The 17577-nt window shown below is 44.0% G+C and overlaps 1 protein-coding gene across 2 annotated transcripts in view; it reads left to right on the forward strand.

The window, feature by feature from the left end:
* MCU (mitochondrial calcium uniporter) overlaps positions 1–17577 on the forward strand; it is a 151107-nt gene that overhangs the window by 118148 nt on the left and 15382 nt on the right. For both annotated transcript variants that reach the window (XM_090057828.1, XM_090057829.1), the window contains exon 2: positions 12354–12423. In XM_090057828.1, coding sequence (XP_089913954.1) covers positions 12354–12423 — 70 coding nt within the window. The remainder of the gene's footprint in view (positions 1–12353; positions 12424–17577) is intronic.

The raw sequence follows: 17577 nt of genomic DNA on the forward strand, positions 1-17577 counted from the left end.
TGCCCCAGCTCTGGACCCATATCCCCACAATGAGTGGCGGTGGCAGCCGGGCAGAAGCTGCTGCTGAGTGCAGGGGAAAAGCAGCTGCCTCCCCTTAACTGCTGCTGGGCCCTTCTTGCTGCACCCCCCCGCCCAAGCACCCATGCCCAGACTGCCCTGTAGCTCCTTTCCACCATGACTGCCAAGCCAGTAGGGCACTGGAGAGGAGCTGCAGGACAGCCCAGGCATGGGCTCCAGGCAGCCACTGCAAGAAGAGCCTGGCAGTGGTGAGGGGGAGGGAGCCACTTTTCCCTTTGCCTAGCAGCAGCTTTTTGCCTGGTTGCTGCCACTCATTGTGGGCAAGTGGCTGGGGAGTGGCGAAATTAGTTTGGGGGGCTGTGCCCCACTAGCCCTGGCATTCTGCTGCCTATGTGTATCATGTGCATTGGCAGTGCAGTGTACCTCCATGCTGAGAAAATGGTGGTTATGTGTTCTGAACTAAAACACATTCGATGTGCTTTAGTTCAAAGTGCACTGCAGCCATTTTCACACCATGGAGATGCGTTGTGCCATTGACACATGTTCTCAAGGTGCTGCGCCTGGGGAGGAAGAACCAGCAGCATACCTCCAGGCTGGGGAACTCCCTTCTCATCAGTGCAGAAGCAGAAAAGGATCTTGGAGATGTCATTGATGCCAAGATGAACATGGGCCGGCAGTGTGGGAATGCAGTTAGGAAGACCAACCGCACCTTGTCATGCATCCACAGATGCATTTTGAGCAGGTCCAAGGAGGTGATTCTCCCCCTCTATGCGACACAGGTCAGGCCACAGCTGGAGTACTGCGTCTAGTTCCGGGTGCTGCACTTCAGGAGGGATGTGGACAGCATGGAGGGGGTCCAGAGGAGGGCCACTCGCATGATCAGGGGGCAGCAGGGCAGGCCCTATGAGGACAGGCTACGGGACCTGAACCTGTTCAGCCTCCACAAGAGAAGGCTGAGGGGGGATCTAGTGGCCGTTTACAAACTGGTCCAGGGGAACCAGCAGGCATGGGGGAGTCCCTGTTCCCCAGAGCACTACCAGGAGTGACTAGAAATACTGGTCACAGCCTGGCAGAGGGTAGATTCAGACTCGATATCGGGAAGTGCTACTTCACTGTCAGGGCGGCTAGGATCTGGAAGTAGCTTCCAATAGAAGTGATGCTGGCTCCTACCCTGGGGGTCTTTAAGAGGAGGCTAGATGAACACCTTGCTGGGGTCGTTTGACCCCAGTACTCTCCTGCTATGGCAGGGGGTCAGACTTGATGATCTGCTCAGGTCCCTTTGGACCCTACAAACTATAAAACTATGAAACTAAACAGTTGAAGTTGCCTGGTTGGCATCCTTAATGCCTTTTTCAGAAGAATTTCCTGTTCCTTCTACCTTACTTACCCACCAAATTTATCTTTAGAATTTATCATAAGAAATTATCTGCAAATTGTGGTAGGATTATCATTGTCACAATGCCTTAATACTAATTCTGGGTAAAAGAAACATTTTTTTTAACGAGTAACACAAGACCACTGCTACATCCCTTTTTATTAGGGAACAAATCTCTGTTTCCTTGAAGTTGCCCATTATCTGAATCTTAGTAAGAGGAGTGAAAGAAAGACACTGACAGGGAAATATTTATAGCAGCCACCCACTGCTTAAGCTGTTCACCCTCTACGCATCTGCTAGGAACAGAATGTAAACATGAGATGAAACTCCACATTGGTAAAAGAATATCAGTAGATAAGGGAGTAATGGGAAGGACAGCAAAAAACAAAGCATCTTTGATATTAAGGGTTTATTAAGATGTCTCAAAATATAACCTATAGCTGTGGAAGGAAGCTAATCTCTTCTTGAGCAGAAACAAACCTTTTAACTATTCACCCAGAGTTAATGCTTTAGATTTTATTAGAGGAAGAGATTTAATGTTTCCTTTGTTCTTGTTGGCATTATCCTTTTTTGTGTCTGCTTTCCATGGCCTGGTAACACATGGCTTTTGAAATAGCTATTACTACTATTCTGTCCTGCCTCATTTATCCTGTCAGCTACTTTGGGCCTTTGCTTGCAAAAAAATTGCCCTGTGGAGACATGACAGCAAAATGTTTCCTGCAGGGCAAACATAGATTTTCTCTAGGAAGTGGAACACAGAGAAGAATGTATAGGCCAAGGGAAAAAGAGATGAGTTTAGGCTAGGTGATTATAATGTGCTGTCTCAGGACTTGTAGGGAACAGGAACTGTGCACTGTCAGTAGTCTCTTGGATATTTGTGAGTTGCTGAGAAAACAAGGGTGTGTAGAAACGTTTGCTGCACCTGCTCTGTGATTGTGCAGCTTACTTTAAGCCATGTAATTTGTAGACTAGAACAGCACATGCAACCTTCTGCCAGTGCTGGGAGCCATGCCGGGAACCTGGTGTAGGTAACTTAGGCTTGAGGGAGTGCAGGATTGGGGGCCTGGTGGGTCTGCAAGGGAGTGGGAGATTGTCTGTTGAGGGATGGGTGCAGGGTAGGGGCTAAAAATGTCATCGTGTAGAGGGAGGAAGAGTGCAGCCTAGGGGCTGGGGCAAGTTGCTGGGCTTCCCCAGCCCCAGGGCTGCCCTTCAAATGCGTGCAGACATTCACTGGATCAGATTAACCTGTTTGTGATTTAAGTTAGTTCACCTACTAACTTAAATCAGGTCCATCATTTTTGGCCTGATTTTTAAATCCCACAAATGTCTGCACAGTCAACATTTTAGATGGGCCTAACCCTAGTTAGGTCAATCCAAATGTAACATTTGTGCATATACAGGACTAGTGCTGCCTTCCTGACAAAACATACTTGGTAGTATTGTTTCCAGGAGCTAAAATGGAGCAGTTTCCTTCTGTGCCACTTTGATTATCAATTGCATGTGTGGGGCACAAATAAACAATTTTAATCTTATTCCATCCTACCAGTTTTGGATGTAGCCTGTTTAGAGAAAAATTGCTTTCTTTTACTTAGGGGATGAGCGAGTATTTGCTCAGGCAAATACACAAGTCTTTGCTTTTCTGTAACTATTGTATAGAGCCACAGCCACTTGCCTAGTTTCCACATTATTTTGGTAATGGTAAATATTATCACATTGGGAATAATAGTGGTGTATGTCTTTAAAGTGTGGCTGACTTTCAGATGTACACATAATGTATTGTAATCTGTGACTAACAAAGGCAATGTTTTTTTAATATTTACATTGTGAATGTGTCTAGAGATCATGTTGCAAAACGTTTGAGGAAAACTGCTGAAATGTATTTGCTGATGTAAATCCCTAGTAATGAAAATAAATATATCAGTTGGAGAGAATAAAATGTATAGGAGTCCAAGGGGAAAACCTGCAAGTCTGCCAGTGATTCTTAGGTTTAGAGCGAGAGAACAGGATCTTGAGAAAAGTATGGGAAGAAGGAGAAGCCTAGAGAAGAGCACAGTGTAGAAAAAATGAGGACGTGTCTAAATATCTGGTGAAGGAATAAAAGGACATCACCTCCTCATGTTGCTTTGGAAACAGAATGCAAAGCATCTCCTGCTTTTGTTTGGTTTGGGTTTTTTTTGGTTTCCCTGCTCTCTTTGCTTATTTGAAAATATTCAAAGTATTCTTAGGGGATGGTGGGGTCAGGGTCTACAGTAGAAATTGCTTAGGTTGGGATTAGGCTCTTTAATAGGCTTCATTGAGCCCCACTTACATACCGCCCTGTCCAGGCAACTTCTCTGGCCACATTGCCCCTATGGTGGCTGCTGCCATCATTTTCCTCCTGATTTGATTCCTTCTGTTCTTCAACACCCTGCCCCATGTATGATAACTTCCCCTTCCTTCCTTATGATTCTATCTTGATTATTGGTTGTAACAAGGAGCAATAGGATAACACTTAAAAAAAAACAAAGCAACTTAAAGCTGGGAGAAATTTCCAACAGTGTGGTGTTTAGACATGGGATAGTTTTCATAGGGAAGTGGCAGAGTTGTCAGATACTATGGGAGTAAGTGTGATGCTAAAAATCTGAATAGCATATTCAATTTAATATAGTGAAAAGTGGTGGATGAATGAAGTGCTGGAGAATAATCCTGCATCAGTTGAAGAATGGACAAGATGACCTTGCGTATCTGATTATCCCTCTGCACAGAATAAGCAAATTATCTGTATGTTTCTGCTAAAGTGATTGGTAGTGAGAGAGTGAACATTAATGACTTAGCTGTTAAGGTGACAAGCCAATACTTAACTGAGATGAACGGGCCAGATCTGTGCTGTTAGCATGCATATTTGTATTTTCCCTTTCAGATGTTTGAGTTCATATATGATATGAACAGCATTAGTTCATATTTGCAATGTTTTATTTTCAGCAGTAAGAGCAAGTTAGTGTTTTCTAAATTCAGTGCTTAAATTCTGCAATTTGTGGTACCAAAAGAGAAATACCAGAATATTTTGTGGCTTGCTTTGATATGCTGCACCTCAAAGCTTATAGATTTTCATAGGGTTGTATGATCAATCTGAAACATTTGTTTGTGCCTTCTAAGGTAAAATGTGCAGGGAAAAAACAAAATGTAGAGTGCTAGATCCATTAAAGCTTCTGTGCTGTATAACTTAATACTGTTCTGTAGTAATTAGGATTTAGAAGTTTGCATTTAAGTAATTCCACATAGCAGTGATTGAAGTGCATGCATTGGACCATATGATACCATGATTAGCTGAAGTAGAGAAGAGGCAGTGAAGTATAAGTTCAGGACCATATTGTGTTACCTAGCTTATCACTAGATTGGTAGGTAAGTGTGTGGCACTTGTAGGCCCCCTTCTGCATTTTTATTGTATCACTAAGATTCTAGGTAGCAGGTTTTAAGCTAAGCAGTGTCAAAGGCAGGAAAAAAAGGTTCTGTTTTACACGATGGAAAATTGGGTTTAAAAAAAGTGAATTGTGCTGATTATGCAAATTAACTGGCTTGGATATGATTTTACATAGCTGTGGATTCCACAGGCTTCTCATATTTGTTGCTGGAATGAATGGTATTGCATACATTCCCAGAAATGTGACACTATTTATGATGTAAGGCGTAAGGCAGGGCAGAATGGCCCCTTACAAATTAATTGGTTCAGAGATGTAAAATATCTTAATTTGATTTGGTAAATCCTGTGTATTCCTCCTCCTCCGCAGAACACATGTGCTGCATTCAGATTTAAGAGTTCTAATCAAATAGTTGAAAGTTTGGGTGTTGAGCACAAAGTCATTACCTACATGTATTAGGAACCATCAGGACTGACAGTCAACTTATCTTACTTGTACTAGCTTGTTTACAAGAAAAATTTGCACCTGTCACTTAAACTTTTGTCTCTGGTTTGAATCAAGCTCCAAACTTAATAACCAAAAGTCGTTATCTTATTTTATAGTCTGTGTGAAATATGGAGGTAGACTCCTCTCAGATTCTGTGGGATGAATTTCTACAGCATGTAAATGATCGTGCCAAGTAACCTTTATGCTGGTTGCCTCAAAGTTGTCACAACTGTTAAGCTTCTTGAGCATCTTCTACCATTGCTGTAGCATAAGTACTAACTGAGTGCTGGCATTTTTACTGTTGGATATCTAACACTGGTCAAGGTAGAATTAGGTAGAGTTGTAATTTAAAAATCCTTTGGTCAGTCAGCACTACCACTTTTTTAACTTAATAGAAGGGAGCCCCTGGAACGCTTAACTCTACAGTGAAACTCTTAACTCTGAATAACTTAGCAAGGGCAAGGATTAAATGCATGTGAAAAGTGAATTACTGTCCTTCAGTTTCTTCATATCCCAAGACTGAGATCTGCACAAGTTTTATGCATCTAATTCCTGTTGATTTCACTAGGAAATAAATGAGCGTTAAAGGCTTTAAATACCTTTGTGTATTTGGCCCTGAAGCCTTTTCTTGCAGTCTTTACTAGTGGAATGAAAGTTAAGTGTTTAACTATCCTTAGTGTCCAAAGTGTTTGGTGCTCAGAGTTTTAACCAGGTGGGCTAAGTGAATGGCACAGGTCTGGTCTGCAGGCTGGACTAGGCTCCAAGATGCCTCCACATGCCAGGATTGGGTCCTGGTCCACCCCATGTGCCCAATCTAGCATGCAAGTCTGTGGCCTGCAGGGCTCCCCATGAGATCTGTGAGGAGCCCTGCGGACCAGATGATATGGCTCCAGGGTCTGCATCTGCTCCACAGGCCAGGGGTTGAGCACCCATCTAACAGCAAGTGATGAAATACCCCATCTTTCAACATGTCCACTAGGGGTGTGTGAAGCGGACCATATTTGATTCGGATTTGGCCTGAATCAGGGACAGTGATTCAGTTTGTTGGTTTGGTTCACTGTCCCTGATTTGATTAGTCTGAATCTGGAGATTCAGCGCTAATTCAGAGAATCAGCGGTTCGGCTATAGATACAGCTTTAAATTGTTTTTTCTATGTACCTTGGGGTACTAGCTTGGCGCATGAATGCTGCGATGCTGGGGTGGATGAAGTGTTCCACAAGAGTGTGAGGGGGCCTTCCACGTGCTCAGTGGTGAACCTGAAGTTGAACCAGAGCGGGGGGGCCTCCTGGTCCACGCCCCGGCAAACCCGTAAGTGGACCAGAAGTGCTTCTGGTCCACTTCTGGGTCTGCTGCTGAGTGTGTTGGGGAGCCCCCTGCTCTTCACTGGGACACTCCATGCACCCCAGCATCGCAGTACTCACGAGCCACCTGCTACCTAGAGGTTTGTAGAAAAAACATTTAAAGCTGTGTCTATGTTCAAATCTCCAAATCTTTCTGATTCTGAATGAATTTGGAGAGATTAAAGGGTCCTCTGATTCAATTTGGAAATTTGGCCATGAAATTGGGCTGAATCTCCGCCGAACTGAATCTGTGACTGAAGCTTTGCACAACCCTAATACCCACCACCATTTGTTTATTTTCCTTTTCCTTTTGAGGAATGTTTTTCCTGAAAGCAGAAAAAAGTTTCTAGAGCCAGGCTGTACCTGTTGTGTGCTTATTGCCTGGAGTTGAAATCTCTCTAGCTGCCACTTTGAAACCACCCTGTTTAATATAATCACATCATACAAGATACCATGGCAATGAACATTTTTGTATAATAAAGGGCTTGCAGGGATGCGTACCTGGTGGGACTCCACCCATGACTGGACCACAGGTATAGATGGCTATACCCTGTACAGGAGGGATCGTGTAGTTAAAAGGGGCGGGGGTGTAGCTCTCTATGTCAAGGACAGCTACGCGTCCCTGCAATCTGATGTTGGTGACCAGGATGGACGACTGGAGACCTCGGTTAAAATTCATGGGGAACACAGCACAGGGGACAGAACAGTGGGAGTCTCCTACAGACCTCCCACCCAAAGTCAGGAGCTTGACCAGGAATTCACCCGGGAATTGGCTGAGGCTGTGTGCTCCAGGACCATGGTTGTCGTGGGTGACTTCAATTACCCAGACATTTCGTGGGAGAATCACTCAGCAAAATCCAAGCAGTCACAAAGCTTCTTTTCGTGTGTGGATGACCTCTACCTGACTCAAGAAGTCTATGGGCCAATGAGAGGTAAAGTGCTGCTCAACCTGGTTACTAGGGATGACCTAATCGGCGGCCTAGTGATCGATGGGAAGCTGGGTGACAGTGACCACGAGCTGATTACCTTCACCATCTGCCATAAAATTGGCAAGTCAGTCAGCAACACGGAAGTCCTTGACTTCAGGAAAGCCGACTTTGACAAGCTCAGGAGGCTTGTCAGTGAGGCCCTAAGGAACCACGACCCCAGGGAGAGGGGAGTTCAAGAAGAGTGGTTGCTCCTCAAGGGAGCGATCCTCAATGCACAAGCTAATGCTATTCCATCTCGGAGGAAAGGCAAGAGGGCACAGCAGCCCCCCTGGCTCTCCAGGGACCTAGCAGACCTCCTGAGGTTAAAAAGAAAGGCCTACAAAGAATGGAGGATGGGATTCACCTCCAAGGAGGATTATTCTGCACTGGTCCAGTCCTGCAGGGAGCATACCAGGAAAGCCAAGCTGCAACTGAACGCCAACTAGCTTCGAGCATCAAGGACAATAAAAAGTCCTTTTTCAGATATATGGGGAGCTGGAGGAAAAGCAAGGGCAACATTGGACCCCTGATGAACCAGATGGGGCAATTGACAACTGACGCCCAGGAAAAAGCCAACCTATTAAATGGGTACTTTGCGTCGGTCTTTCATCAGTCCCATGGGATGCCCATGCCCACCACAGGACAGGGATGTCTGCCTAAGGGAGATCCCTGCCCTCCGTCAATGCTGTCCTCATGAAGGAACACTTTGAGAAGCTGGATACCTTCAGGTCAGTCTTCCCTGACAATCTGCACCCCAGGGTACTCAAGGAGCTGGCGAGCATCATAGCCCAGCCTCTGGCAGGGATCTTTGAAAACTCCTGGCACTCTGATGTAGTGCCCGAAGACTGGAAGAAGGCCAATGGTGGTGCCTATCTTCAAGAAAGGGAGGAAAGTGGATCCGGCTAACTATAGGTCCATCACCCTGACTTCTATCCTGGGGAAGAGCTTAGAAAAGTTTATTAAAGAGGCCATCCTTAATGGGCTGGCCGATGCCAACATCCTGAGGGATTGCTAATACGGGTTTGTTGCAGGTAGGTCTTGCTTGACTAATCTCATTGCCTTCTGTGACCAGGTGACCTATCACCTGGACAAGGGAGAAGAGACTGATGTCATATATCTTGACTTCAAAAAAGCCTCCGATCTGGTATCCCATGATCACCTCTTGGCGAAACTGGCCAATTGTGGCCTTGGGTCCACCATGATCCGCTGCCTGGGAAATTGTCTCCCTGGTCAGACCCAGAGGGTAGTAATTGATGGAAGTCAATCATCATGGTGTCCTGTGACCAGTGGGGTCCCCCAAGGCTCTGTCCTTGGACCCGTATTGTTCAACATCTTCATTAATGATGTGGACATTGGAATCAGAAGCGGACTGGCCAAGTTCGCCAATGACATCAAACTTTGGGGGAAAGCATCCACACCAGAAGACAGGCAGGTGATCCAGGCTGACCTGGACAGGCTCAGCGAATGTGCGGACGAGAACCTGATGGTGTTTAACACTGAAAAATGCAAGGTTCTCCACCTTGGGAAGAAAAACCTGCCGTATCCTTATAGGCTCGGTGGTGCTACACTGGCTAGCACTACGGAAGAAAGAGACTTGGGGATCATTATTGACCACAAGATGAATATGAGCCTGCAATGTGATTCTGCAGTTAATAAAGTGACCAAAACGCTGGCTTGCATCCATAGACGCTTCTCAAGCAAATCCCAGGACGTCATTGTCCCCTTATACTCGGCCTTGTTGAGGCCGCAGCTGGAGTACTGCATCCAAGTTTTGGGTTCTACCATTCAAAAAGGACGTGGAGAAGCTTGAGAGGGTGCAGAGGAGAGCCATGTGCGTGATCAGAGGTCAGGAAAACAGACCTTATGATGACAGGCTGAGAGCCATGGGGCTCTTTAGTCTGGAAAAGTGCAGGCTCAGGGGTGATCTGATGGCCACCTATAAGTTTATCAGGGGTGACCACCAGTTTCTCAGGGAACGTCTGTTCACCAGAGCGCCCCAAGGGATGACATGGTTGAACAGTCATAACTACTGTGAGACTGATTCAGGCTGGACATGAGGAAGAATTTCTTTACTGTCCGAGCCCCCAAGGTCTGGAACAGCCTGCCATGGGAGGTGGTTCAAGCACCTACATTGAACACCTTCAAGAGCAAATTGAATGCTTATCTTGCTGGGATCCTATGACCCCAGCTGACTTCCTGTCCTTCGGGCAGGGGGCTGGACTCGATGATCTTCTTAGGTCCCTTCCAGCCCTAATGTCTATGAAATCTTAATCTGCCTGTCTGTAATGCTCTTGCAGGCACTTTAATTGGTTAGTGAAACAACCAATCAGAGTGCAGAGTGATGTCGTGACAGCAGGCGTGGAGGGGTGAGGCCAGCAGCACTGGCCCTGCACCCTCTCCTCCCCCCCCCCCCCCATCCCCACCATCGTGTCAGTGCTCCGCTGCCTCTGAGGAACAGGGCTGGGGGGGCGCACGGGGTACTGACTGAGGGGAGGGCGGGGCGAGCTCCCCTGCTCACCCCCACTCCTGGGAGGCGGTGCCGCAGGGTGGTGGGTGGTGGTGTTCCATTCCTGCTGCCCCTCACCCTTGTTATTCTTGATGGACAATGTGCTAGTGATTATGACGTTCTTAAACAATGGTACGAAAACTGTGTGTGTGGTAACAATAAACTGGGCTCTAAAGATTTTTAGGAGTATTTCAATAGTTGTCACCTATTAGGACTAGGCAGAAGTCCAGATAGTCTATAAAGGTGCAAGTCTTAACTACAATGGATATATATAACAAGTTTTCATAAACAGAGCTTACTTCATTAGATGCTGTCCTACAAAGATAAAGTAATGACCTCTGTTATCTGGTGTCTCTAAAATAGAATATAACTTCTATAAGGGGAGAAGGGAATAAAAGTGTTTGGTGTAAGTGCTTGGTGTTCCCCTTTAAAACAGAATGAAGCAAAAATAAAATAGTGAACTGACACAGGACTGTCTTCAGGAAGCTTTAAAAATAACATCAATATACAGTCTGCAAACCTTGTGGCTGTGTGTGAATTTAGAAGCATTAAAATTAAACAAATCTGCTCCCCTTTTCTTTAACCTCATTCATTGCAAGGGTCTTTCTCTTGACCTAGCATCATAAATCAAACTTTTGGTCAGGAGTGTGCTTACTTATGAGCTGTCCAGCTTCTGACCTCTGGAACTTCTAGTGCACTTCTAGTCTTTTGGCTGTTTAATAGCAATGCAATGGTAGAGGGATGCAGCCTTTTTCCAAGACATCTGGGGCTATGACCGCTTGTTTTTAACTCAGTGAAGGGGTTTTGTCTGGTGTTCAAGCAGTGGATATTCAGTTTCCATCTTGGGATCCCAGTGGTTCTCAACCTTTTTGGACCCATGGCACCCCTTGAAAATTGTCAGCTTTTAGTTTTCACTTGCTTTGAAAAATACTAGCGCAGCTCTTCTGTTGCTAAGAATTCAGAAAGGTTAGTCAGAATGCTTTAATGTTAGAGATTCCTAATTGAAAATTCTGAATTTATCTTGTAAATCATGTTTGCACACCTAACATTGCTAATGTTGTGTGGTACCCCACATCACCCTGGCTGAGAATCACTACCCTAATTGGAACTAATACTTGTGTTTGTTTCTAGGCACCCCTTATTATTGGTTAAACAAATTGTGGGACACTGTAAAATCTAATTTGTCCCAAAACATATCCTTCTTTAAAAGTGGCTTGGGGGGGGGGTGTAGTTTCACACATTTCCTATAGACTGTTTCTAATAGTTTTTAATGACCATTTTGTTTACTGCTAGTCCAAAAACACAGTAGTGAAGTTAAAAATGCAGCTATAGTTGCAAGAAAAAATGAAACTGACTTCATTAGTTGTCATTTTCAAAGCTGCCTAAATAGAAATATAAATGTCCTTTAAAAACACTAAAAATCTGGTACTTCAACTGGGTGATCATGTTTCCAGGGTATGGCTGGGATTTTAGGGGCAAGATTCAATCTCTGCAGCTACTTTCAAAAGAAAACAAGAAACCAAATAGAGGGCAATTGCTATTGCACTGATATTACCTTAGTCCAATATTTTCAAGTCCATCTACTTCTAGCCTTGCTTTTGATTATTATGCTGTTTTTTCAACCAAAAATATATTGGTCCTCTTCCCACTTCTGATAAGTGTTTCTGTACGTGAATGAAAAGAAACAATATTTCGCAGTTAAACAATGGACATCAGTGCAACAGATAAGATTGCTAAAGAGATCAAGCTACATAATTCATCTTTCTTTGTAACTCTTACTTCTGTTATATTACAATTCTGTCACTTTCCTGAATGCCTTAGCTTTTGAATTCCCCACCCTGCTACACCTACCAGTGGTTCTCCTAAGTTTTAACTTGTAAACATTCAGTTTTAACTGAAGATGGCTGTTTAGCCTTTTTTTCCTCCCCCTAAGCTGTCCTCTTACTCTTTCCTCCTTTTATTTCTTCCCATACCATGTGGTTTGATGGGCAGAAATCATGAGAGATGAATTTGGCAGGGGGGAAATCCCTACTGGATAACAGATGGCCCAAAAAAAAAAAAAAAAAAGCTGTTCTTGACAAACGCTTTTGATTTGTGGTTACCCCTGTGCTGGATAGGAGGGGGGATGCCTGGCTCAGAATCATTTGGATGAGGGGGAAGGCGGGGGAAGAGGTAACAGTAGGATGTGATTCTGACAGAGTGGCATAACCTGGCATTTGTCCTTCATTAATGATTCCATTTTGCTGTGTTTGTATTTTCTAGGTACACCAGAGGCTTCCTCCATGGCTCAGTCTGAGAGTAGTCTATTGCAGTACTGTAGTGCCCTCTGATGGTGAGTGTGGGCAAATACTTCTTGGTTTTATTTTGACTTGACTTTTTCCCCCTTCTTGGTGGTTTTGTCCCTTCCCCCAGGATATAATCCAGGTCATTTCCACAGGCCGTAAAAGGTGAAGGAAATAAAATGTTAATGTAGCAGTGGTACAAAATGCTATTCATGGAGTGGCTTGCTTTGAAAGAAAAATGCTGTGCTTCCCTACCCTTTACATTGCTGAAGGTTTGGAAAAATACACACGTAACATCTTCCAAGGGTTGCTTCTCCTTTTCTTGCCCATTCCTCTGCGTATTCCCTAGTTATATTCTAGTCATTGTAGTGTACCCTTCTTCTGGGAAGAAGGGAGGGAGAAAGCTAGAAATATCTTGGTTCAACATCGTTTGCTTTTCTTGGCTTGAGAAGAGAGAGTAGTTGTTGGCTTTACAGAGGGCACTATGTTAACTTCTCAGAAATCATATTTTCCCCCCACTTCAATAGACCATGAGAACAAGGAATTTTAAAAGTCACTCGCATACCTTCTTTCAGATTTCTCTGTAACTATGTCATTAAAGCAAACTTGGTTCTTAAAAGTAAAACAAACGCCACCCCCCCCACCAAAACAAGTGCATCACAACCTTACTTGTACTCCATTCTTGATCTTTGTACCTCCCAAATATCCCCTGGCTTCTGCTTCTGTTACATTATTCCTTCCAGAACATCTGTATCATGTGAAATAGCTAATGGGGGGTAAGTAATCAGTAACTCCCTTTCTTTTCCCTCGGTACATACTTATCGGTAAACTGTATTTTACCTGGAAACAGATGTGCTATACATCCCAAGAGATTAAAAACTGGCATTGAAAAATTTTCAAGTTATAAACTGAAAATAAGGCACGCCTTCTAAACAGTGGTTGAATAATAGTACGTCAGAGAGGCACCTGCATCATGTTTATAACAGGTTGCCTACATGCCAGAATCTTAAGGAGTGCAGTATATTTATTATACAGGTTGGAATGACCATTTAAACTGCGGGTTTATGTACGTGCAGTGAAATGCGTGCTTAGAAGTCAAAGGAGAGAATCTGAAATTTTCAACAATTCATCCGTGTAGTTCCAAGCTAAAATCAGTAATAAATCCATCCATAGGATTTTCCCCTCCTTTCTTCCTCCACATCCTAAATAGGAGAGAATTCAGATATGGCATTAACACAGGTCCTTGAGAGATCTTTCAGGTAGCTGTGTGTTTTTAAAAAAATACAATCTTTGGAGAGTACATTTGAAGTAACTTCCTAGAAAAGGTAGTTGTGTTAGTCAAAACGTGCAACACAACAAGTGTTCTAAACTGCAAGTAGCAGCCAGAAGTATTTCGTTAACCAGCGCTTTTATTAAGTTGGTAGACAAGCTAAAAGTAATTTTAGCAAAGATTTAATTAGTTTACAAAAGAAGTATTTCCAGTATCTGTTTTTTACAAATAATAGGTTTAAGAGAAGAACTTAACTGCCCTGCAAAAATTCTAAGTTGTTTCTGATACTCGTAGGTACTGTATACGTCATAAACTCCAATTATGCCATTTACATTCCAGTGGCTGGAAATACTTGGCCTTGGCCTTCATAATGCATTCATTATTAAAACTATTCACACTTTTTATGTAAGAACAAAGGCTTTAACGCTTGCTCAGAAATCATATTTTTTGGTGTCATGGTGTGTACTGTAAGGCTAAGGACTATTTTGTTAAAGAAGGTAACACTTTGTGAAAACCTTGGTATGACAAAATGCATACCATAAAGTAGAAACAGCTCCCACATTAGTCTCTGCTTGGTGTTCATGTACCACAAGTAAAGCATAGATAGAAATGCTTGTCCCAGATAATCTAGTTTGCTAATGAGAAAAGGTAATTGCTGCTTTTCAGATACAAATTTATTTGCAATTTGTGGAAGACAAAGGCATCAACCAAGATTGGGCTCTGAGTGTGCAGAATAAAACCTCTGCAGAGAGGGATCTAGGAGTTGTAGTAGACCATAAGCTGAATGACACAACAGTGTGCTCTTGATGGAAGAAAAAAAAAGTGACAGTGTACTGGGTTGTAATAACGAATGTTTCTTGCAAATCAAAGGAAGTGATTGTGTTGCTGTATTTGGCACTAGTAAGTCCTCACCTGGAGTTGTGTCCAGCTTTGGGTCAAGCACTTCATGAAAAATGTGGACAGATTAGGAAGAGTCCAGGGGAGAGTGACAGAAATGGTTAGAGGCCTTGGAGGCAAGACTTATAAGGAAAGGCTGGGATTCAGTATGGAGAAAAAGACTGAGGTGAAACTTGATAAGCAGGGATTCTGGTTTTCCTTGATATAAAATTGCAGTCTCTGCTTAAAAAAAATGCAAATTCTCAAAAAAGCCCCCGAAAAACCACACACACAACCCTTCCGCCCGCCCCCCAATCTGTGATTAAAATTAAAGGCTTCCCACGGTCCCCCCCAGCCCTTCCCATTCTCCCCCACAGCCTTGCTGGTGCCCCTTGTCACCCACCCACAGCCCCTGCTGCGGGGGGGCGCTAGCTCCCTACCATGGTGCACACTCCTGAAAGGAGCAGCGGGGACCCACACCCTTCAGATCTATGCATTGGGTGAGCATGGGCTTCTGCCCTGCTGCCCTCCCCCAGGGCCTCTGCAGCCTGGTGGGCATGACACAGGGCACAGAAGGGCCACACGGAGAAACTGCTTGCCACTGTAAGCTCTGCATCGCCCTGGCAAAACGACTTCTGCATGCAGGGCTGCAGTGAGGGCAGCAACACGAGGTTGCACCCTTCAAAGCAGCCCTGTACACAGGACACGCGTTGCCAGGACAGCGCGAAGCTTACAGCTGCAAGCAGCTTCTCTGTGCGGCCCTGCTGTGCCCGACCACGCCAAATCACACCTGCTGGGCTGCAGAGGCCCGGGAGAGGGCAGTAGGGCAGAAGCCTATGCACATGGCCCGGGCCTGCCCTGCACACAGATTGGGGGCAGGGGATGCAGGTCCCCACCCCCACCCCACCTGGGGGTGCACGCCACTGCAGAAAGCCAGCCCCGCTCTTCCAGCCTGCCAACGGCCTCATTGCAAGACTGGAAAATCCGTGGGTTTCTTAGTAAAACAATCTGCGTTTGCCTCCGGCAAAAGGTAACATCTGCTGTTTACTCCAGTTTTCCATGGAAAACAGAAAACCTGGATCCCTGTTGATAAGTATTCAAATACCTGAAGGGCATGAAGAGGATGAATATGGAATTTTGGTATTTTTTCTATGGCTGTAGGGGACAGGATTAGGAGGAATGGACTCAAGCTGCAGCAGAGGGAATTTAGTTTGGAGATTAGGAAAAATTTTCTCACTGTGAGGGTGATTAAGCTTTGGAATAGGCTACCCAGAGAGGTTGTGGAATCTCTTATCCTTGAATACTTTAAAAAGCAAGTGAAATAAAAACTTGACTGGGATGGTTTAGTCAGGAGTACCCTCCTTGAGCCAGGTGTTGGATTAGATAACTTGTGGAGGTCTCTCCTAGCTCTACCTTGATATGATTTTGTGAATTCTGATTTTAGTTTCTTTTTCACATTGTATGTAGTATTTCAATCTTTATTTCTTGAAGTAATTATATGGAATGTACAAGCAAAATAACATGTATATTAAATTACCTTTTTGACTTGTACTCTATGTAAGTATAAATGTTTTAAAAGAGTAATCCAAAGTAATGTGATAAATATTTTTTTCTTCATGATTCTGCCTGTCAGTCCTCATACTCATGTGCTACAAGGTGATCAAAAGCCTGGGCATGGTGAAGGTAGCCCAGCCAGTACGGAACATCTCATCAGTTAACTATTAACCAAAGGTATGATAGTGTTACTTCTTCAGTCTGTGTCAGGACTATTGAGAAGTCCAAGTCATAGATTTCATAGACATTAGGGCTGGAAGGGACCTCAGAAGATCATCAAGTCCAGCCCCCTGCCCGAAGGGCAGGAAGTCAGCTGGGGTCATAGGATCCCAGCAAGATAAGCATTCAATTTGCTCTTGAAGGTGTTCAATGTAGGTGCTTGAACCACCTCCGCTGGCAGACTGTTCCAGACCTTGGGGGCTCGGACAGTAAAGAAATTCTTCCTCATGTCCAGCCTGAAATGGTCTCGCAGTAGTTTATGACCATTCAACCTTGTCATCCCTTGGGGCGCTCTGGTGAACAAACGTTCCCTGAGAAACTGGTGGTCACCCCGATAAACTTATAGGTGGCCATCAGATCACCCCTGAGCCTGCACTTCTCCAGGCTAAAGAGCCCCAAGTCTATCCCCTCCAAAACAGTTTGACCTGGCCGGACCTACAGTTACCAATCAGCCCTGATCCACTTGAATTATGGTGCTTTCCTAGTTGTATAAATTACACTGGAAATTCTTGAACCATCTTTCATCTATGCTAGCAACAGTAGGACTTCTAGTATAGATCCATTGCCTGAATTTTTATCACTGACGTGTAGAGTGATTTCGAATAGGATTAGGCAAAATGGTGGTGACAATTCTGGTAGTACATACTTCCATCAGTGCTAGCAACAGTAATGCTATATTTCATAGTAGTGTAATAGTGGGAGACTATGAGAAGACTGCCAGCATTCACATGGTATGAGACTGTTTTCCATCCTAAACTCTGATGATGGACAAAGTCAACTAGCTATGATATCAAACTATGATTTTCATTAAAACATTGTTGAGATTAAACAAGATCCAGTACACAGTAGTTTGCTGTGATCACGTATAAAAGTTTGTATTCCATTTTGTGCATGCCAGTACACATACTGACCACAAGACCAGTGGAGATATTATTTTCCTTCTGTAAAAAGACTGGCCAATCATAAATTCCTTTCAAAGCAATATTTTACATTAGAAAATCATTAATTTAGCTCATACTAGCCTATTTCCTGTAGACTTTTATTGCCCGAACAGTTATGTAGAAGAGAGCACAAACATTTTATAGCCATGTCAAAATTGTAAATAAGTTAAAATAGTTGCTAGCATAGAATTTAAAATTATACATGGTTCAAATAAACGGTGCTCTCCCAGATGAATTTCATTTGATACATTTGGCTCTATTCTAAATTTTCAGAAATGACTAGTCATCCTAAGCTGTGCCCCCCAAAATATTTTTCAAGCATACAGCCTTTCAGAGACCAGTTT

This window comes from Crocodylus siamensis, chromosome 7 (genome assembly GCF_052110815.1).
Source record: "Crocodylus siamensis isolate JL-2025a chromosome 7, ASM5211081v1, whole genome shotgun sequence".
Lineage (NCBI taxonomy): Eukaryota > Metazoa > Chordata > Crocodylia > Crocodylidae > Crocodylus > Crocodylus siamensis.